Source organism: Thrips palmi, unplaced genomic scaffold, assembly GCF_012932325.1.
Source record: "Thrips palmi isolate BJ-2018 unplaced genomic scaffold, TpBJ-2018v1 HiC_scaffold_8, whole genome shotgun sequence".
NCBI classification, from domain to species: Eukaryota; Metazoa; Arthropoda; class Insecta; order Thysanoptera; family Thripidae; genus Thrips; species Thrips palmi.
The window spans coordinates 3109727-3131483 of record NW_023144635.1 but is presented as its reverse complement, the minus strand read 5'-3'; the positions used below and the strand labels follow the sequence as shown (position 1 = coordinate 3131483).

The 21757-nt window shown below is 57.8% G+C and overlaps 1 protein-coding gene across 1 annotated transcript; it reads left to right on the top strand.

The window, feature by feature from the left end:
• The first annotated feature begins 5451 nt into the window (after positions 1-5451).
• LOC117653039 (inactive tyrosine-protein kinase transmembrane receptor ROR1-like) lies at positions 5452-21697 on the top strand. The gene is made up of 16 exons (XM_034398379.1): positions 5452-5584; positions 13652-13784; positions 14712-15063; positions 15140-15284; positions 15359-15428; positions 16403-16703; positions 16785-16909; positions 17016-17317; positions 17424-17563; positions 17638-17851; positions 17963-18180; positions 18265-18391; positions 18477-18612; positions 18701-18833; positions 18921-19149; positions 19264-21697. Exons 1-16 carry the CDS (start codon positions 5452-5454, stop codon positions 19692-19694), a joined length of 3189 nt encoding a protein of 1062 aa, XP_034254270.1. The 3' UTR covers positions 19695-21697.
• Positions 21698-21757: the final 60 nt, after the last annotated feature.

Below are 21757 nucleotides of genomic sequence, written 5' to 3'. Positions count from 1 at the left end.
GCACAGTGCACCCCACCCCGGCCTGCCCCGGCATGTACGTACAGGGCGCGCGATACTGTCGAGTCACCAGCAAGGGGAAAGAATGTGTGTGCGTGCATGCGTGTGTGTGTTCGTGCGTGCGTGCGTGTGGCAGTGCAGCAGGTTGTAGCGGGAGATTAGGGTGACGTTGTACTCCCATCCCGCGCACGCTGGCTTAGGCCCCTCGTTTCCGTCTGCCGTGCCGAGCCGTGCCCGGCCTGCTGGGCGGTCTGCTCGTGGCGATGTCTAGGGTCTAGGAGGGCTCGTCTAGGACCTGTCCGACGAGCACTGACAACAGCCAGCAGGCCGGCCGGGGCACATGGCGGCTGCCTGGCGGGGTGGCGGGGGTGGCGGGGCGGGGCCGGCCGGGTGCAACGGGTTGTGGAGACCGAGGTCCCCGTCGTTCCCCCAGACACGCTGGCGGTGCTGCGTCGGCCTCTCCATGACGTGGCCCCAGACGGTGCGGCAGACTGACTCCGAGAGTCTCTCGCACGTATACGTTGCGTCCCATGAGTGCGAGAGAGACAGAGCTGCTGTCCGAGGCCCGTCCAGGCCGAGGAGGGAGGCCCGCTGAACAAACACGCACCGCCCTCGGCCCCTGGATGCTGAGGCTGGATTTTGCTCGGAAGGCATTCAATTATACATCGGGCTGCCGAATCAATCCCGCAGAGGGGCCGAATTTGCGGATCGTTTCTCCCGGAGGCTGCGGGCCCTGCTGCTGCGGGCCGGCGGCGAGAGGGACAGAGACAGAGAGAGGCGAGCCGCCCGCACATTCCCGTCTGATCTTGCGGTGGATCGACGGGACATTCCCCGAGCGAGCCCGTCTCCCGTCTCTCTCGCTCCCCCTCCTCCTCCCTGGCCGCCGCGCTTCGACGCGTGTGCATCGGTTCCGGTGATGGATCGGCCGGTGCGGTGACAGCTCCACCCCCGCTCCACTGCCGCTACACTGCCGCACCGCCGCAGCGTTACAGTGTACCCCACGCGGCGGGGTGTGGGCCGTGAGGGCCGTGTGGACCAGCTCGGCGGCGCGGACCGCACGTCCAGCTGCCGCTACAGTCCCTATCGCCACTTACCCCCGGCCGGCGTGTGCGTGTGTGAGTGTGCGTTCGTGTAGGTGTGCGACTCGAAAGGGGTGCTCCCTGCGGCGGGGCGGTGGCAAGGCGTGTACAGTCCCCCCAGCAATCGGCGGCGCGGCGGTGCACTGTACACTCCTCCGAATTGTCCAGCCAGCAGCACGATGGGCTTGGCTGCTCCGCGATGTCTTATTCGTCCTCCTCAAGGAGATCAGATCTCCGGCGGCCGGTTCCGCGGCGCAGATTGTAGCGACGCTTCTCCTTTCCTTTGTGCTCGTCGTGCTCGTCTTGCTCGTCGTGCTCGCCTGACCGAATTACTGGCGCGCCAAACGGCATCGGGGGAATCAGCAGGGAGGAGGGAGTCGACAATGTCTCTAATCTCTAATCCGCGTCGGAATTCCATGCCGGGGTCGCCGGGGTCCGAGGCCAAGGCTGGGCGGACGCAGCGGGCGTCGCCTGACGTCGCCGTCGCAGCTGGACGCCGCGTGCCAGGCCCTGCCAGGCCCTGCCTCTCCCCGGGGTCCTCGTTACGGCGCTCGTTGTCCTTGGCGGGGACGCCGAGCCCTGCCTGCAGACTGATTCCGAGAGTCGCTTTCGTCGCTCTGTCTCACTCGCACCTATACGAGACGCCTCGTGAGTGCGAGAGAGACAGAGCGACGAAAACGACTCTCAGAATCAGCTTGCAGGCCGAGCTAGGCCAGGGGTTGCTGTCACTTCGACACCCCCCGCGGACGTCATCACGTCGCTGACATGACGTTCCCTGACGTCGACGCGTCCACGACGGCGTGGTCGCGTTGCCGCCGCGCTGCCGCTGCCGCCACAGGTAGGTGAGCCAGGCGCGGCAGGCCGTCGGCGCCGTGGAGGCAGGCTGCCCGGTGGCCAGAGCTGCGCGGCGGGACTGCCCGCCCGCCAGGCGGTGGAGCAGCGCCGACCCAGCCACGCAGCGCGCGGCCGCACAGTGGGCCAGCAGACCGGTGGAGGTGGTCAAAACTTCAGACGCGACGCGGCTTGAGCTCGTTCGAAGAGCAAATCCATTGGTGGGGTCACACGCGTGGTTCGAGCCTCTTTTAGTTCAAACCGCGTCGAGAGTTTTGGCCGCCTTCTGGCCCACTGTGGACCGCGGTGGACAGCGCTGCCCCTTCACTCCCCCGCTCCTTGAAGGAGAACCCGAGGCTGGGGTGGGAACCGTATGCTTGCGGTGCTGGCTGCGGGCCGGGGAGGGTCCGGGGTCGAGGGTCGGCGCCGAGGCCCTGGCGGGGCGGCGGGACCCGTTGGGCGCACCTGCCCCGTTGTAGTGGGTTATGCAAATAGTCCGAGGCGCCGCGAGGTTTATCATAACGCCCTGGCCGCGGCCCCCCACCCCCTCCCTTCCCCTCCACTGCCAATTAGGCGGCCGATTCGGACGCCAACTAATTGCAGTGGCGGCGACACCTGACCCCCCGCGGATCCGTCCCGCGTGCCGCCCCTGCGGACTGATTCCGAGAGTCGCTCTCGTCGCTCTGTCTCTCTCGCTCCTTTACAGGACGCCCCGTGAGTGCGAGAGAGACAGCGCGACTCTCGGAATCAGTCCGCTGAAACTGGAGAGCGCTGGAGAAAGCGAGAGCGGCGAATCTGTCTCTGTCAGTGTCGCGCCTCCAGCGCGGCCGCGGCCAGGTAGGCGTTGTGGTTCATTAGCGTGCATGTAGGCCTTGATGGTGGCGGCCCGGCCCAGCTCGGCCCAGCCCGGCCGGGAAGTCCCGCGTGGCGCCGTCCCTCTCGCACTCCCGCGGGGCGGTGCGTCCCGTAGGAGTCCCGTAGGGGTGCGAGAGGGACAGAGCGAGGAAGCCTGACCGAGTTTTTGCAGCCCTTCCTCTTCCTCGCTGGCGGCGGCGTGCTTTCCGGATAATTGAATCCTAATTGCGAGGCTGTTTCGCTCCTAGTCGTCGTCGTCTCTCTCTTCTTCTTCAGAAGGGAGTGCAAAAAAGGAGCCGAAAAAGTCCGGAAAGATGATGCCGAGGATGTTTGCTTTTCATTCCACTATTTGTTCCCCGAAACACGAACTCGGCGCGGCAAAGCCCTTCTTTGGCAAAGCCCTTCCGACTTGCGACTTGGCCCCATCGGGGGCGGGGCGGGGCAGGGCGGCGTTCGGATTTGCCTGTTTCATTGAGCACCGCTTGGAAAGTCCCTCCGCGCCGCGCCCCACCACGCGATGCGACGACGCGATGTGCGCCGGGAAAAAAGTGTCAATAATTTAAGCGCCTTTAACGCGACGGAGACCGACGGGGACGACGGCGCGTCGACGGCCAGGTGCAGGGGCTGCCTAATGTTGGGTGAAATAAATCGGGCGAAACTCATAAAAAATGATAATGCCGACCGAATCACGTTTGGCCCCGGGGGCCGGCCGTGGGGGCCTCGTCCCTCCAGGCCTTCCAGGCGGGGGAGAAAGGGAGAGAAAGGGAGAGAAAGGGGCCGCAAGTGTGGAAATATGTGCCGAGCCGAGCCGGGGAACTTTGGATGCGCTGCAAAGTTTCTGCCCGCGTGGGGGAAAAATGGCCTAGTAAATGTTTAGAACGGAGATGGACGGGGGCGGGGCGGGGGAGCAGGCGCCTTGCACGCCTCGCCGGGGCGGGGCGGGGCGGGCGGGTATTTACTGTGTCTGGGGCGCGCCCCGGTGGTGACGGAGCACTGCGCCACGCAAGGCGGCGGGCCTGGCCGTGCGCCGGGAGGGCGTACGACGGGGAGGGTTGTTGCATTCCACCTGGCCTCCTCCCTGCGTTGCGTCGTCGCCGTCGCCGCGCCGCCTGAGAGGTAGGCACGCTCAGGCCCGCCGGGGCGGGGAGGATACGGGTACCATCACTCAGCGCTATCTGCGCGCCGCAACGCCGCAACCCCATCCGGTGTAGGGGCGGCCCGGCGAGGCGGGGGCGCCGCGCCGCCAGATTTACCTGCGAAAAACGACGCGCAGATACACGCACGCACACACCCACACAGTCACACACGCGGTCTGGCGCGGCGCGCGGGCAGATGTGGCGAAAATCCCATTAAACCCTCGTCTCTCCTTCTGGGCGGCTCATTCTGCGCTCCCGGTGCACGGCGTGTCTGGACCGATCCGGGCCATATCGGCCGGCTATCCTCGCTCTGTCTCTCTCGCACTCACGGGGGCGTCCCCTATAGGTGCTACAGAGAGAGTGTCGAAAACGGCCACTCTCTGAATCAGTCCGCGGGCTTTCTCTGCGTCTGTCTCGCAGTCTCACGGCGGCCTCGCGGGGTGGCCCTCCGCGCTCCGCTCCATCATCCTGCCCTGCTTGCCCTGCTTTGGAGCAGCGGTTGGAGCAGCCAGCCGCTTATTCACTGGAAACGTTATTTCGCTGCTTTCTTTTCTTTAATATCAAGCGAGACGGCGTGACGCGGCCCGTCAGTTTATTGCGTTTGCGTCGAGAGGGCTTGGCGCGTCTCATCGCTCGGCATCGCGGCTGTGGCCTCTGTGACGACGGCTGTGGCCTCCGTGACGGCGCTGACAAGTTTTCGGCCGAAACTTGGCGTCGGCGGCAACGCACCCCATTTGCATGTTGTCTCTTCTTGCGCCGCCGCCACTACCGCCATCACGTGCATCATGGCCTCCCCGGAGACGCGCCGCGCACTCGTCCTCGCCGTCCCCACCCTCGTCGTCGTGGAGGTGCGAGCTCGCTGGCGGCTGGCTCCGTTTGCCTTTCCAAATGAAAAGTGCTTCATCCTCCTCCATCCCTCCACGGGATTCATTCCGGCCGTTCGGATCGGGCTCCACTAGTTTGTGCGGTTCCCCTTCGGCTGCCCCACCGCCTGCTCGGTCGCACACAGAAGCACCCCTACCACCCTCCCCTCGCACACGCGCACACACACACACAACACACTCGCAGACACACCCCTATCCGCCACCACCCCCTTTCAGTGCCAACCAACATAAAGACATTTTGATTGACACATTGAGAAGGCGCGATGTAGGAATGAGGCTGTGGGGTGGGGGTGGGGGTGGAGCCGTGGGGTCTCTTTGCACAGAGGGAAGGCTGCGGCGCCGTGCCGTGCCGTGCCGTGCCGTGCCGTGCCGTGCCGGCCGTGCCGTGCGCTGCCCGGCCCTTTATCGCGTCGTATTATTTACACATTTGGCTGGAATCAGTTTTTGCCGCGGCCGTCCCGCACGGGCGAGGCCCTCCTCCGCCTGCTTGTTTGCGGTAAGATGAGACCGGGGCCACGGCGTCGTGGTCGTGGCGGCGGGGTAGCGGGGGCGGCGGGGCGATGTGTCACATGCTTTGACAGCAATGACAAGCGCGGGGGGAGGCGGGGGCAGTAAAATTTTAGCGGCCATAAGGATGCGCGCGGTGTCACGTGTGTCCGGGGCCACCACATGGCGCGCATCCACCACCTTGCTCACGACCCGGAGAGAGTGAAAGTGGCCGTCGAGGAGCAGGAGGCTGGCGGCCCCGGCGAATGTGTGAAGTCGGAGCTCGACGAAGAAGCTCGAGCAGGACGAGAAGAGGGTCATCGCGACGTCGCCCCGCCCGGGGTCCTGGGGTTCCTGATTCCTGATTGCGAGGACGCAAAGATAATAGGGGAGTCCGTGGCGTCCGCCCGGCGCCGCGTGGCGTCGCGTGGGCGTCGCGTGGCGGCGTTTGGCGTCGACAACGAGACACGCCGTCGCGCGCCAAAGCGCTTCGCTCTGCTCCGCTCTGCTCTTCGCGCTGGGTGGCGGGGCGTGGCGGCGCGTGCCGCCCTCTCTCTCTCTCCCTCGCACTCGCAGGAACCGCCACCCCATCGGCGAGCACAGCAGCACGGTACGGTACGTGCCGCTGGACGCAGTTTCTGTTTCCGTCCTGCTTTCCTGATTTTTCGCGTGTCGCGTGTCGAGTCCGTAGTTCGGATCCGCCACGTCTTTTTCTTTTTCCTTTTCCTCTTTCCTTTTCTTGGTGATTCGCTTGGCCCTTTGTCGCCGAGGGGCTGCCTAGTGCCTTCCTTTGCGCCTCTGCCGGCCTTTGGGCTTTGGGCCGATGCGACGCATTCAAGTCGAAAATCAATTATGACGCGCCGCGCCCCGCCGCGCCCCGCCGCGCTCCCCCACCTGCCGCCCGGCGACGAGGCGACGATGCTGATGCTGTGTTCAATTATCCTGTTCCAACAAAATCCCCTCTTCGGCCGGCTTGGCGCTAACGCCGCGATTGGCGGCGAGGTGCGCGGCTAATGTCGCGGAAGAGAGAGAAAGAAGACGAAGGAGGACCGAAGGGCCACCCAGCCCATCGTCTTGTCTTTGTCACACGCCCCGCAGTGACCGCGCCGCGCGCACTCCGCGCACCCAGCCCGCCGCGTCTAATTGAATCCTTTCTACGTCTCTGATTGAGTTTTAATTAATGTTTTTCCCGTTATTGTTGTTGTTGTCGTCGAGGGCTTTGTTGTTGTTGCTCTGCAGCAGGACCCGCATGGGAATAAAGGCCGCCGAGTCGGACAGTGGGACGCGGCCTGCCGGAGTGTCATGTCCCGTCACGCCGCCAGGGTGTCACCGTGTCGGCCGTGACGGCGTGACGGCGTGACGGCGTGACGTCGAAGCGAAATTAATTTCGTGTCATCCGCCATCCGCGAGCCCGCTGAGCCTGCCCACGGAAGAGGGAGAAAGAGCGGACGCGGAGGGAGGACCGCCGAGTCACCGCCCTGCCCCCTGCAGACTGACTCCGAGAGCCCTTTTCGTCGCTCTGTCTCTCTCTCACCTATACAGGACGCCCCATGAGTGCGAGAGAGACGGAGCGACGGAAACGACTCTCGGAATCCGTCTGCTGCCGGAGGTTTATCCCGCATGTACCCCAGGTGGCTGCATTTTTGAGGCCACACGCCACGCGCGCGCTCGACGCGCGCGAACCGATATTAATCTCAATAATTTTCGCTTCGCCCGTCCCGTTTTGTCGTCCTTTTTGTCCTTTTTTGTCGTCTGTCGCGCGCGGCGTGGCGGCGTGCCTCTGATGGGAGCACGAACAGCAGGCGGAGCGCGTCGTGCGTGCGGACGGACGGACAGACGGACGGACGGACAGACGGCGTGGCGGTAGCGCGTGCGGACAATTGCATATTTTGCTATCGGCAGCCGCGGCGGATTAGGTGCACGTCCGAGTGTGCGTGTGTGTGTGGGTGTGTGCGCGTTTGTGTGTATGTGTGTGTGTGTGTGTGTGTGTGTGTGTGTGTGTGTGTGTGTGTGTGTGTGTGTGTGTGCAGGGGTGTCGGGGCCGTGGACGTGCATGCGATGCGCCGCCTCTGTGTTTGGCAACTTGAGTGTTTAATCGCGTAGATCCTCCTCTAAAACCCTTCCCCGCGCACAGCCGCGCACAGCGGTGGACCGACGTTGTCCTCCTCGTCGCCGAGTGGCGGTACTTACAGTGGCGAGGCGATGAAGCGGTGCGGCCGCCAAAATTTGAATGTTTGAATGCGTCCGCGGCGCTCGGCTCTGCTGCATATCTCACCACCACCATCTCTCTCGCTCCGCCTGCTGCTGGGCTAGACGGCGGAATGAGCACGGCCACCCCGCGGTTCGGAACAGGACCCTGTCGTCCCGTCTCTCTCTGCACCGCGGGACGCCCCGTGAGTGCGAGAGAGACAGCGCGACCAGGGCACCGTTCGGAATGAACCTTCACAGTCCGCCAGCTCGTCAACGTCAGGCCGTGTAATGTTGTTGTCCAATATGGTGCATCCAGCGCGGGGCGGGGCGGGGCGGGTATCCTGCGACATGCTGTATCTAGGCGGCCACCCCACGCGGCGTGCCGCGCGCCCTGTCCACTCCTAAGGCACTGGACTCCGCTCTGCTGAATCATCGCGCTCATCCCCCTGCCCCTCCCCTAACCTCCACCCCTGACCTCCGCCCCGCCCGCCCCGTCCCCGCGGCCATCACACGCGACACAGGGGAGGGCGCGGCAATGGGCGCGCTGCCTACAACAGCCTAGCGCCGCGCCGCGCGGACCAAATTGGAAAAAATGCGGCAAATCTGATGAAACGTCGGCGGCTTTCACGTCCCTGTCTGTCTGTCTGTCTGTCAGTCTGTCTGCCTGTCTGTCTGTCTGTCTGTCTGTCTGTCTGTCTGTCCGTCCGTGGTTCCGGCTGCCGCTGTTGCGGGGGTGATGGTGAGTCACAATCGCTGGCCGTATAAGAAGCATCATTTCATTGGGGCTGTTTATGCTCATGGTTTTATGTGCGCCCACTTGCAGAGAGCGCGTCGTCGCGTTGGCCCTCGCGTTGCGACTGCGACACTGCGACGCCCGTCCCCGCGTGTCCCGGCCGGGCTCGGTGCTCGGTGCTCTGTGCTCGGCTCGCACCGCGCCGTCTCAAACTTCCCCTTTTACTGCTTTACTGCCCTCGTTGCGATTTCGCACTGCAATGCAACAACACACACACAGTGCACCAGGCGTCGGCAGGCACACAGATAGAAATCGGTGCTGATTTCCGTCGCTCCTTTCAGTGGCTCGCTGCTCTGTGTGTGTGTGTGTGTGTGTGTGTGAGGCGGTCGAAATGAAGTCGGGGCCTCGTCGCCGTGTCCAAGTCGTCCCTGGTCGGCTCTGGTTCACTGATTCCGCGAGTCGTCTTCGTCGCTCTCTGTCTCTCTCGCACTCACGGGGCGTCCCGTGGGTGCGAGAGAGACAGAGCGACGAAAACGCCTCTCGGAATCAGTGTGCTAGTGCATGACGGCGGTGGCGGCCAAACTTTGGCGGAGGGGTGTGCTGCTGCCGTTTGCCTAGTTGGGCCGGGCGAGGGCAGCCGCTCGCCGTTTGCCCCTAAAGTGCCGCCACGTCCGCCCCGTCCACAAACGGCGACAAGAAAAAAGACAAGAAAGTCCCGGGTTAGCCGCTTGCGTCGTCAGCATTCTGTAAGAAGGACGGAGTCGTAAGTCGGGAATGTGCAGCCGAATTAGCCCCTTTTGCCCGCCCCGCCCCGCCCCGCTCCCAGTGTGCCGCCCGCGCTAACACAGTCCCCCGGAAAGAGCTTTTCTTTCAAAGTGCACACTGCAGACTGGGAGTCTTTTCCGTCGCTCTGTCTCTCTCGCACCCATACGGACGCCCCGCGAGTGCGAGAGGGACAGAGCGACGACAACGACTCTCGGAATCAGTCTGGCGGGCCCGCGTGGCGATTCCCTTTCACGGCATCCGTCGGCAGGAAATGGAAAGCAAGTGAATAAAACAAGTTGTTGTTGTTGTTTTCGGGGGAGGACACACGACACTGCGTGACCGGGTATCGGCAATCGGCACTACCCAAAGCATTGTGTTCGGCGCGGTGTGCGGTGAGTGCGCGGGGCGCACGGGGTCCGTCCGTCAGCGCCGTCCACGCGGACAGGGGCGTTCATTAATGCACGGCGGTCGCCCGCTGATGGTAAGCCCCGTTTTGTCACAGGCATGATCCGGCTCGGGCCTGGAAGGCCTGGAGGCCTGGACGACGCCGGGTTCGGCCGGGCTGGAGCCGGGCTGGAGCCGGGCTGGAGCCGGGCAAGGGGCAGGGGTGGCACGCGGCCTAATCTATGTACATATTTATCAGGGTGGATTATTTCACACAAAGACGCGGGCCGGGCCGGGGCGGCGTTGTTGTGCCGGGCTTTCGCGAAGCTTTCGCCAGGCTTTCGCGCTTCGAGTCCCGCGAGCTTTGAACGCCGTCCTCATGACCTCTCCCTGCTGGACGACGACGGTGGCGTGGTGATAGGATGGTCCACGGCGATCTCGTCATTGTCGTCTCCAAAGCCGGCAAGCGCGCGAATTTAAAATGATACCCCCGGGCAGAAAAATGGCCAGGGGCTTTATTTTTTAAGTGTCGCGGCGCGGGTGGCGCACGAAAATGACTTGATTATAATGGCGTGCGCCGTGCGTCCCTGTCGCGGGGGAGGGGAGGGGGAGAGGGGTGGGGGTGGTTGGCAGGGGCGCGGTTCCACTCAGAGGCACTGGAGCGTGCACAACTCATTGTGTATCAGTTTAAGCGCGCCACTGTGCCGCGCGGCGCGGTGCGCGGCACGGTGTGCCGGTAGGGTAGGGTTATTGGAAAGTGGGGTTGGCGTCGTGTTAAGGGAGGGGCCCGGCGGCGGCCCGCGGCCCGGCTGGGCGCTTTGCGGGCCTCGCTCTTGGCGCTGGACATGCTGGGCATCGCGCACCTGGAGGCCTGAAAGCGGCCAGCGGACCGCGAGGACGGCGACGGCGCGGACGGCGTGGACGAGGGGGCGGCGCGGCGGCGCGGCGCCACCACACTGGCAGCGGTGCGACACGTTCATTAGCGCCACCATTGTTCCCGCGCTTATTGAACGCGGCGGCGGGGTGGATGAACCGGGCCTCCTTTGCCATGGAGATGATTCCCATTTCACACCTGGCCCCGCGCCGCCCCGCCCCGCCCCGCCCCGCCGCGGCGGCTTTGTGTTGTTCCCGAGGCCGCTGCCGTCGTCGTGCCGTAAACGGGAATTGGCGTGCTGCGCGGGTTTGCCGCCCTGCCCGGCGTTTGCCGAGCACCGCGTCGAAGCGGCATCGCGTCGAGGAAGGCCCGCCGCGCCTCGCCCCGCCCGCCCCGCCCGCCTCGCATCCCATCAGCGCCAAGCTCGCCGACCCGGCGACCCAATCGAGATCCCGGGGCTAATCAGGGCCTGTAATTGGCCTAGGCGCGGAACCGCCAGGCACGGTGACACCGCCGCGGGAAGCGCGTCCCGGGCGCAGCAGACGGATTCCGAGAGTCGCTGTCGTCGCTCTGTCTCTCTCGCGCCTACACTGGACGCCCCAAGAGTGCGAGTGAAGCAGAGCGACGGAAACGACTCTGGGAATGAGTCTGCAGCCGCCGCCTCGCCGCCTCGCCCTTCGCGATTTCTGGAAATATAACAATGTCTCGGTGCCGGTTCCGCGAGCGACGGGGCGAGATAAGCACGGCGCTGTCACTCAGCCTGCCCACGGCGTGCCCACGGCGTGCCCACGGCGTGCCGACGGCCGTGTCTGTGAATGAATAGAAATAGGCGGCAGAGTATGAAGCGCGATACGAGGGGGCGGGGCGGGGCGAGGCGGGGCGGCGGGGTGGAGCGCTCCGCGAGAGGGAGAGTGAGAGGGGGGGAGGGGGCCAGGAGCGGGAATCGGAATTAATGCAAATGGCGTATCGGGCCGAATAAGGAGGCGAAATATGGATGGGGCACCGTGGCCGGGCCAACTCCATGACTCGATCACGCGGGGAAACAAGGGAAACAAAGCCCAGCACCGCCCAGCACGCTCCAAACGTGCGGAACAAACAAGGACAACAGCAACGCCACACATATTGGCGACCGTTATGTCATTTTATTTTTACGTTTGCTCTAATTTTTTTTTGGTGGGTGTTTTTTTGTTTGACCTCGTCAGAGGGAAACCCAAGTGCAGCCAACAAGTGAAACGCGAGCCGTGCTGGGGCTGGGGTGCCGACGACGGCCTTGCAGTGCCTTTGCACCTTGCAGTGCAGCTGCAGCACCTCGTGCAGCACCCCCCGCTCTCCATGAGTCGGTCGGTTCATATTGGTGGATGCCGACACCGCCCGCCTCGCTGGATGACGGGATGCGTGGGGCCCGTTGGGGCCGTGGAAAGCAAGCGCATATCGCGTCCCGAACGGGTGTCTGCTCGGCGGACTGGAAAGACAAGGCGCTGTCAGGGAAAGGGCGAGGGGAGGGGCAGTGCCAGGACCGCGCAACATTCTGCAGACGACACCGGTGCTTCGCTTTCGTTGTCTTTTTCCCCTTTTGTTTTAGTTTTATTTTTCCCCTTTTTTTGGCGTGGTAACCGGAGCGCTTGGCTTCGGACGGGCGGCCGGGCTGCGCGCGGACGTTGACAGATTAGTGGGAGGTAATCACTCGCAGCGCGCCGGGCGCGGGGCGACGGCCGATCGCCGGCTGATCGGCGAGCTGATGGATCATACCTCGGCGCCCGGCGGTGCGCTTCGCTTCGCGTCGCGTCGCGTCGTGTCGTGTCGTCGCTTCGCGGCGCCGCTAGGAGGATCCCCGGCCGTTTTTCAGCGCCGAAATCATCTCTAAACGCGCGCCGTCACGCCGTCACGCCCGTCTCGATTTCCGGAAGGCGATCCGCGGCCGTCACCGCCACCGCACTGCCGTCGGCCGCGTCGGCCACCTCGTTGGCCGCGGTGCTCAGCGCGATGACGAAGTGCAGGATGTGTTTCAACTCCCCGAGGTGCGGCGCGGCGCCTATGCCGCCAGTGGCTTTATTAATATTTTAACGACAGCGGCCCCGCCCCGCCGCAAGTGTCGTTTCGTCGCTGTCTCTCTCGCACTCACGGGACGGGGCGCTTTTCGTAGGTGCCGTTCGCGATGAGCCTCCTCGACGTCGTCCCCCGGGGCCGCCGGGCCGCCGGGCCGCCGCCGAACGGCGCGTAGGCAACCCTTCCGACAGCCACGCGCGTCCATCCGGGCCTCGGCCGCGACGGCGACGACGGACAGGGAGCTGGCTGCATATTGCGCCATCAACTTTTCGTTGCGGCAATAAGACAACCAGTGTGGTGGTGAAGGGTGGCGGCCAGCTGTGGAAGCCATGGCGGCGGCGTTGGCGGCAGGGCGACGAGCCGGGCGTCGTCGCGGTGGTGCTCCGACGCACCTGCCCGCCTTCGTCCGCGCCCGCGCCGCCGACACGTGTGGACGTCCCTCCCGCGAGAGTCGTTTTCATCTCTCTGTCTCTCTCGCACCTATACGGGACGCCCCATGAGTGCGAGAGAGACAGAGCGACGAAATGGACTCTCGGAATCGGTCTGCAGCCCCTCGATGCCCTGCCCACTCACTCGATTATCAAGTCCTCGACGCGACGCGCGACGCGTTGGGCTGACGCGATGCGAGTGCTGCCACGCCGCGCCGCGCCGCACCGCGCGTCTCGAGAGGTTTGCGATGAAAAGGGCCAAGTGCGGCAGAGGGCGACGGGGCGGCGAGGGGACTGGAGTTGTTGTTGTGGACATTGCAATCGAAGCGCACGCGGCTGGAAGGGAGTTGCAATTATTCTGATTTCGGTCCGACGGCCCGGCCGACGGCCCGCTGGAGCTGGAGCGTCTCGGGTGCGTCCCGACGCGTGGAATATGTTTTCTCTGGGCTTCCCCCTCGCCGCTCCGCGCGCTCCGCTCGCAGTGCAAGTGCACGACGTGGATGGGGTTGGCGGGGCCTGGAGAGTGAGTCCTGACGGCGCGGCTGCAGCGGCCCTGCGCGCCAGGAGGCCATTCCCATTCCTACGCCGATGGGGCGTCTGCTCCGCGCCACGGCGCCACTCGGGCGCGATGATGCGGGGCGCCTGCCTCTAGTGCCTCTCTCTGCCCCGCCCGCCACGCCGCCACGCCTCGGCGGCGTCGATCAGGAGGCCTGCATCCTGGCAATCCAGGGCCGCCCGGGGAGAAAATAAAGAAGGAATTGGCATATCGTGAAATCCAAATCATATTTCGGGAGACTGGCGCCGAGTGAGCGCGCCCTGCCCCACCCCGCGCCCCACCCCCACCCCCTTCCGGAGGCGGGCCGTGAGGATCCCCCTTTCCGCGGAGCGCAAATTTCTTGAGCCGAAGCGACCAGAAGTACCGGCAACTAACGTCGAGTGTTTGGTTCTGTTTTCTGTTTGCAGGCTGGGCCGACGTGAGCCGCTCCGTGCCGGGCCTGGCGGGCAGTGCGGGGCCGCCGCACCTCGAGGCCGCGCCCCCCGTGGAGGACTACGCCACCGACGACTACCCCGACGCCTACGACGACACCACCAACACGTGAGGCCCCACACCTGTTTGTTCGGGATGCGGTATTGTAGCGAAATGAAGTGCGGGGCGGGCGGGGGAGGAGGGGGTGGGGGGTTAAATTAGAGAGCGGGCATCGAAGGGTGGGGGTGGCGCGGTGTCGGGTGGGGGTGGTTCATTTGGTTGCAGCGCGGCGTAGATCCATCATGATGTGACAGATGTTAGCAGCACCACCCTCGCTGCCGGCGACTCTGCAAAAAAAAAAAGGAAATGCCCTTTTGCCGCCCCAATTCCTCGGCCGAAAAAAAAGGCCGCGAAACAACAAGCTGCAGTGGCCTTAGAGGCCCTGGCGGCCCCGCGCCCGGGGCGAGGCGGGCCGAGATTTGAGCGAATCCCCGCCCCGATCGGCCGCGGCCGCCCCGTAAGCGTGCAGCTACCTCCATCGCAAACTCCCCCGGGCCGGACTAGGCCGGGATAGGCCGGGCCGCGCTGCCGCGCCCTCCGCGCCCCCAGGGATCCTCCCACGGACTTACGGAAAGTGGGGCCGGCCCCGCCTTGGCCCCGCCACGGCCTCGCCTTGGCCACGCCGCGCTCGCGTTGTTGCTGTAGCTGTGACACCGCTCGGCGTGGCATGCCCCGCGGCGCCTTGCGCCTTGCGCCTTTCAATTTCTGGGGCCGAAGCCGAAGCCAGGGGCGGGACCAGGGGTGGGACCAGGGGTGTAGTGCGCCGACCCGCCTCCCCCTGCGTCGCCGCCTTTTTTCTGACTTCCTCCCCGGCACGCCAAGGCACGCCAAGGCTTGTCTCTTCCGTCATTACCCCAAAGCCGCCTCCCAACTTGTAATCGAAACGCGCCATTTTGCCGGCAGGGCGTGGCACAGGGGTTCACGTGGAGGCCCTCCGGCCGCCGCCTCTTGCCACTTTGTCTCTTTCGCTGAATGTTGCTTTTTTGCGACTCGCAGGTCCGACTCCGAGTCCGCTGGGGGCGGCGCGCTGGCCCCCAGCCCCGGCGGCACGGGCACCACGCCGCAGACCAGGACGCCGTCGGCGCCCTCGGCAGCTGGGGTGCCGGCGTCGCACGGCGCCGGCGGCAACGCGCTGGAGCCGGCCCCGGGGGCCCCGGGGGCGGCGGCGCCGGCCTGGCTCGAGGTGACGCGGCACCTGGTGAACGTGACCAAGGAGACGGGCGGGTCGGTGCGCCTGCGCTGCGAGGTGGCCGGTGACCCCCCGCCCCGCAAGGTGCGCTGGTACAAGAACGACGCCCCCGTCGAGGAGGAGCGCAACCGGCTCGTCACGCGGCGCTACCACGTGGAGGTAAGTGTGGCCTTGGCGATGGCCTTCTGTGCTTGTTTTGGGGGTTGATTTGCTTACAACCGCCTGGCTGCTGCAGGGGAACCGCGGGACCAGCATGGGCTCGCGGCTCAGGATCTCGATGCTGGAGGTGCACGACAGCGGCTACTACAAGTGCGAGGCTTCCAACGGCGTCAAGACGGTCGACTCCACCGCCATCCTGCTGGTCAAGGTGCCCAAGTGGGGTGAGTACCGCGTGAGTCCACCAGTGCTGTGTTCTGTGAGGCGCGTGCGTGACGGCCTTTACTTTGACCCGCAGGTGTGATGAACGCCCCGGCCGACATCCCGCACTTCCCGCCAGTGTTCGCCAATTCGCACGGAGGCTTCGGGTAAGTCTCGGAGGGAATGGTTTCATCTTTTCTCCTGTTCGCCCCGGAGTCCTGGACCCTGGATGGTGGCGCGACGGTTCCGCGGCCGCCTTTGAATCCTCTGGATTGCGGCGCCAACCGCTAGAGCGCGCTGGTGTCCATTCCCCCACCCCTTCACTCTCCTCGCTGCCAACCTCACCACACTGCGAGCTCACGACACTAAGCTCGCCGGCGGAGCGAAAACAGCGTCGCCTTCTTTATCACAAGATTGTCCCAACAAGATTTTAAGTGTTGTTTCAGTCGCCGCGGCTGATAGTTCATTTTGAACTGCATTTGCGCGTTTTCAGCCGTGCCCGCCGTGCCCCCTCCCTCCCCCCCTTTTCCAGCCCCGCCCCTCCCTTTCCCTTTCATAGAAGGCGGCGACCCGATATTTCGCGCATGAGTCAGACAGTTGTGTTTTCTGCTTTGTATTTATCGCTTTGTTTGTCAATATTCTGACTGAAGTTTGGCTTTTGAGTGCTGCGGTTAGACTTACGATGCTCTGTGGTCTCTGATATGTGAAAACCATGAACGAAGTTCTGCTAAAAAGTACTTTGCTACTATGTTTAAATTTGCTTATGGGCTCAGTTTGTGCCCAAAACATATCATTGACCGATTCAGCAGAGTATGATTATGAAAGTACTTCAGAAGAGATAGAAACTAAGTATGTAATAAGCTCCTCAAATGTTTTTCTTTGTTTACCCACTCATGCTAGAAGATAAATACTCTTCCCTAACCTAATGTCTGGAATAACAAAATTTGAGAACTCTGTGCCATAAACATACTAATTATTTTCACTGTCCCTTCATTGTGAATCTATGGCTGCTCTCATCAAATTACTGTTTAAATAGAGTTTTTTGAACGATTTCTAAGTTAATTTCAAGTCTGTATTGGTTTTAGTTTCTTGAGCACAACCAAGAAGGGTTATACTGACATGTTTACCTTGTGTGTTGCAGTGGTACCAGTGACCATATAGACTCAATGGGCATGGGTCCAATGGGAGAGATGGACGGGCACATGCCTCGTGGACTTCCTGGTGGACTGTCCGCTGGACTTCCTGGTGGAATGTCCGGTGGACTTCCTGGCGGAATTCCAGGGATGCCTGGAGGAATTCCTGGGATGCCTGGAGGACTCGGAAACATTGATCTGAGTGGTGGGATGCCTCATCAAACGTTCACCCTGTCTGGGCTCGGTGGCTATGGAGACTCATCTGACACTATTTTACCTGATGGTGCTTCTACAGAACCTACTTGTCAGGTATAGCACTAATCATTGAAGACAATTTGGTTAATTTTCTTAATTTGTGCCTGGCTTACAATATATTCGGTAAATTTACAGATATATCAAGGAAGGATTTGTTGGGAGTACCTTGCAAACAGATCTGTCTATATAGCACAGGCTCTGAAGCAACCTCATATAGAAGCTATGCTCACTCGAGCTTTGACTGTTGCCAAGCATTCCCCGTAAGTGTCCTTGTTAGATGGCAGAACTTAATCTACGAGTTCTGTTATGTTCTCTATCCAATTACTTTGATTTTGTGTTTAATGTTTGCTTTTTGTTTTCCCCCAGTGATATTACACCCCAGTGTGTGCAATTTGCCAAGCCCTCACTTTGTTACTCAGCATTCCCAGTGTGTAGAGAGGATCCCCATGATAAAGTGGTGAAACCAACTCTGAAACCTCACAGAATATGTCGTAGAGATTGTGACCGCCTTGAAAATGAATATTGTCCACTAGAATATGCTTTGGCTAAGCGAAATGCTCTGATAAAGCAAGTTATGCAGGACTGCAGTGATCTACCTATGACAGGCTCACCTGATGATGAAGGCTGTCTGTCTCTCAACATCCCTTCAGCTGAATCAGCAAAACCAGGTACAAATTGATTTTGAATCCATCCATTTAGATTGCACACAGCTTTGATTTCTGTATTTCTTGTAAGAAAAAATAATAATGGGACCAATTGTGCTCTTTGTTACAGTGATTCCCGAAGATGTTATGCTTTATATAGCATTTCCTGCAGCTGCCTTACTGCTTCTTACCTGCAGCATTGTGACTTATTGGTGCTGCCGTCGGCGAAGAATTGCAGCACAGAGCCGCTTCCCTGGCAGTGCGAGCAAGGTAAGCCATTTGGTGGGTTATGAAATCTCCTTTATTTCTCAAACTTATGGTTAATTTTGCTCCACTCCATCTAGATGAATGGTTTGAAGCCGCCTCGCTCAGCCACCTCTCCTCTTCACAAACTGAGCAGTGCCAATCAAATGATGGAGATGAACTCGTTGCTTCCTGCCAATGGTACTATTGTCAGCCACAGGAGTGAACGTCCTAGCAATGGAAATATCCTCAGAGTCAGAGAGTACCAGCTAAATAACATACGATTCATGCAAGATTTGGGAGAAGGAGCCTTTGGTAAGTGGTTTGCTGGGCATGAATGGTCATTATTCACCCTAGTCTTTGATCATTTAGTAATTCTGGATTTTTACCTGTATTTAACTTTCTTTCTCTTTTTCTTCCTATCAGGCAAAGTTTACAAAGGTGAAGTTTCTGGCAACCCTGATGAGGCCAAACTGATGGTTGCTATCAAGACCCTGAAGGAAAATGCTAGTGCTAAAACTCAAGGGGACTTCAGACGAGAAGTTGAATTGATGTCAGATCTACGTCATCCAAATATTGTGTGTCTACTTGGTGTTGTGCTGAAAGGAGAGCCTATGTGTATGTTATTTGAATACATGACTCAGGTAAAGAATCCATCTAATCAATTAATTATTATTGTCTTGCTTTTGGCATCACCATTTTGACTTGTTACCTCTTTTGTCCTTCAGGGAGATCTTCATGAGTTCCTTATCTGTCACTCTCCCCGATCTGATGTGTCAGCATGCAGTGATGATGGCAGTTCCCATGTTTTAGATCAGCCAGAATTCCATCACATAGCATTGCAAATAGCTGCTGGTATGTTGATAAAATTTTAATTTCTATTATATATTTTTGTATAATGTGCTTGCTCTCGTATCTTAGTTGAGATTTTCTTTTCCAGGCATGGAATATTTGTGCAGTCATCATTATGTTCATCGTGATCTCGCTGCTCGAAACTGCCTTGTTGGAGACAATCTCACCGTTAAAATATCAGATTTTGGCCTTTCAAGGGACATTTATTCGTCGGATTACTACAGGTGAATGAAATAATAAATCAAACAAACTCGGCATACATAGTTTAAACTAGAGTAGAGATTAATAATAATTTCTATTTCTATTTTATAGAGTCCAATCCAAATCACTGCTACCTGTGCGTTGGATGCCACCAGAATCGATACTGTATGGAAAGTTTACCACAGAATCAGATGTATGGAGCTATGGTGTGGTGTTATGGGAAATATATAGTTTTGGTCTACAGGCAAGTGTCCTCAATGGTCTAGTTTTTGCATTGGTTGTGTGTGACATTATATTGTTCCCCTTAGCTCATTCAAAAGTCCTGTTGCAGCCTTACTATGGATACAGCAACCAAGAGGTCATTGATATGATACGAAGCCGACAGCTGTTGCCATGTCCAGAAGACTGTCCTTCACGCCTTTATGCCCTGATGATTGAATGCTGGCATGAGGTCCCGGGAAGAAGACCGTCTTTCCCTGAAATTCACTCCAGACTGCGGCAATGGTGGGCAGGGAGTGGATTCAGCACTGACAGTTGGGGTGCCCCAGAAAGCATGCAAGGTACAGCTGATGGACAATCTGAAGATTTCTGAAGATGTCTGAAGATGTACTCCATCTTTAAATAAGACCTACAAGATGTTGTATTTTACTTTTTGTCTTTTTTTTTTAATGCAGGTGGGACCAGTAGTTGCAGTGGTAGTCACAAGTCCAGCACTGGGCCGAGCAACAAGACAGGGTCCACTCAGCTATCCAACAATGCTGACTTAGGAAGTATTACTCCTGGTATGACGCCCTTGCGAGCGCGCCCGGAGACCTCCCTGAGCCACCAACTGCAAAGTCCAGGAAGGATTGGGCCTCCTCCCACACCGCCTTTCCACCACCAAGTCATGCATCACCAGTCATCCCAAACGCCAACCAAATTGGCCAACCAGAGGTACCCTCCTCCCCAATATTCGCTTCACAACCTTCAATCTCACATACCACCACCACCTCTCTCTCAGCTCAACTCATTTGGTAAGCCAGTGGGCTCTCAACTTATTGTTCGATTACCTCCCCCTTATAATGGGCACAGCAATGCAGTGGAGACCAAAATCTCAAATATTTAGGCCACTGATTGAATCAAGTTTGTTATAGTAATTTTGCAACCTGTTATACCTGACTGATTATATGTGTAATCATTTCTTCTTGACAACATTTCCTCCTGACCACCTGTAGTAGATATGGATTTTTAAATGGTTTTGACTGATGCACCTGTGGAAACAGCATACTCAAGTAACTGAGCTGTTCTCCCACTTCTTTGTGTGGGTGTTGATTGAAAGATTTTAAGCATATATTGTACATAAAACATATGAGCCCTTTATGGTTATTGTCTCCTCAATGTATTGTATGAGTTACCTTGGAAGATTGTTCTCTGTGTGAGAAGCTGTTTCATTATTGTTGAAGATTTTCAATCTTCATGTTAATACCTAAAATGTGATAATTTTCTCTTTTAATTTTAAACAATGCCATTTGTTTTGTTTTAAATGCCATTTTAAGTATTGTAAGCACAATATATTGTATAGTTCTGTTTTAATATGTGTGTTGTCAAAAGGGGAAGTAATGTTCTTTGTTAAATGCTTCATTTTCAGAAATCTTTATTTGAGTGTATTCTATAAGTCTTTGTTGTTATTTATCATATATGATAAATCTTGTGTGCTTTTTAAGAAAATATTTTGAGGTCTGGGCAAAGGCAACTGCTTAATCCCTGCCGACCAGAAAAATTGAAAAAATTTTGAGTCAGTGTTATTTTAAACAGTGTCAGCACTTAAAATTGCTTCAACCTCTTTTTTTGTTGTAATTTACCCCAATCTTAAACTTTTCTATGTGTATTGTGTATGAGTATGTGATGTTTTTGATGTATATGTTCTTTACATACTGCCACAATCTTGTCAATTCTGGGAAGCTAAGCTTTCAAAAATTCCTAGATCTCATATCGCGGTAAATTCAGATCTGTTTAGCTAGATGATGTGATAGGTGTCTCATGAAGTAACCCTACCAACACTGCCCCTTTATTTTACTTTTTTAAAATTTGTACATTTTGTTGTACTATTGTTGTAAATTGATTATGATTGGTGTAACAAAGAGAATGTACATTGTATGTACATATTGATCAGTTTTGTTCCTGTAAAAGTTTGTTTAAATCCTTTGTTTATGTAGTTGTAGCTTTATTACCCATATGTAAATTCATATGGTTATCCAGTAAATGTGCTCTGTGTTGAGAATTTTTTTTATATCCTGATGAGTCTTGACATTTGAGCAGTCTAGAAAGGTTCTTGTTCCTTTATTTTTGCATGGAGCATGGCAACATTAGTTGGAAACTTCTGCTTATGAATCTATGGTACCAAAAATATTGACATTGTGCTCTTGTACCACTCCCTTTATTTATTGTTGGATTGGTCGTAGGGTAAATGTGGTGCACCCTAATGAAACTTTACAGAAAGGGAGTGTCTTCATTAAGACGGGAAACAGAATGGAAGATTCAGGATTCTCTAGTCATTGTATTCTATCAAAGTGTCGATAAACACAAACACTTGCAGGTCAACTTGATCTGTAAATATTACATCACATGCATGACTTATTAAATTTTGTTTTAATTAATAACTTTTACATTAGAGCAAGCTCACTTTATTCTTATTATTTTTTTACATATAAGTGTAACGACTTAGCTCGCTCTTTCAGCATTAACATGCAGGTCTCATGAACATTTTATGTTCTTTTAAATTAATGAGAAGAGCTATGTTGAATGCATTTAAAATTTGTGTACTTTACAGCATGTGTCTTAGTATCCCCATTGTTTTTATCATCTTATTATCAACTTTTGATCTGCAATCAACAAGAACTTCTAAAGTTAATATTCAAAAGAAATACTAGTGAAACAGTCAAATTTCCCAGTGATCATTTGAGAAGTTGGCAAAAGTCTGACACTCTTCAGTGGTGAACTCAACTGCCCGTTTTTTATGTGAACCATAATGATAAAGTCCAAAAGACTAACATAAAATTGATTTGTAACTTAATTGTAAATGACTTGTATTTATACATGTTAATAAATTGGTGTATCAGCGGAAACAAGTTTCTCGCCTCATTTATTTCCATCAATCACCACAGGGAATTCTCACAGTTCATCTTCGCA

Coding starts and splice junctions, on each gene's coding strand:
- LOC117653039 (XM_034398379.1), top strand. CDS start 5,452: ATGGCGCGCATCCACCACCTTGCTCACGACCCGGAGAGAGTGAAAGTG. Junction 16,910..17,015: donor ACTGTTGCCAAGCATTCCCC/GTAAGTGTCCTT, acceptor GTTTTCCCCCAG/TGATATTACACCCCAGTGTG. Junction 18,392..18,476: donor AGCATTGCAAATAGCTGCTG/GTATGTTGATAA, acceptor TTTCTTTTCCAG/GCATGGAATATTTGTGCAGT.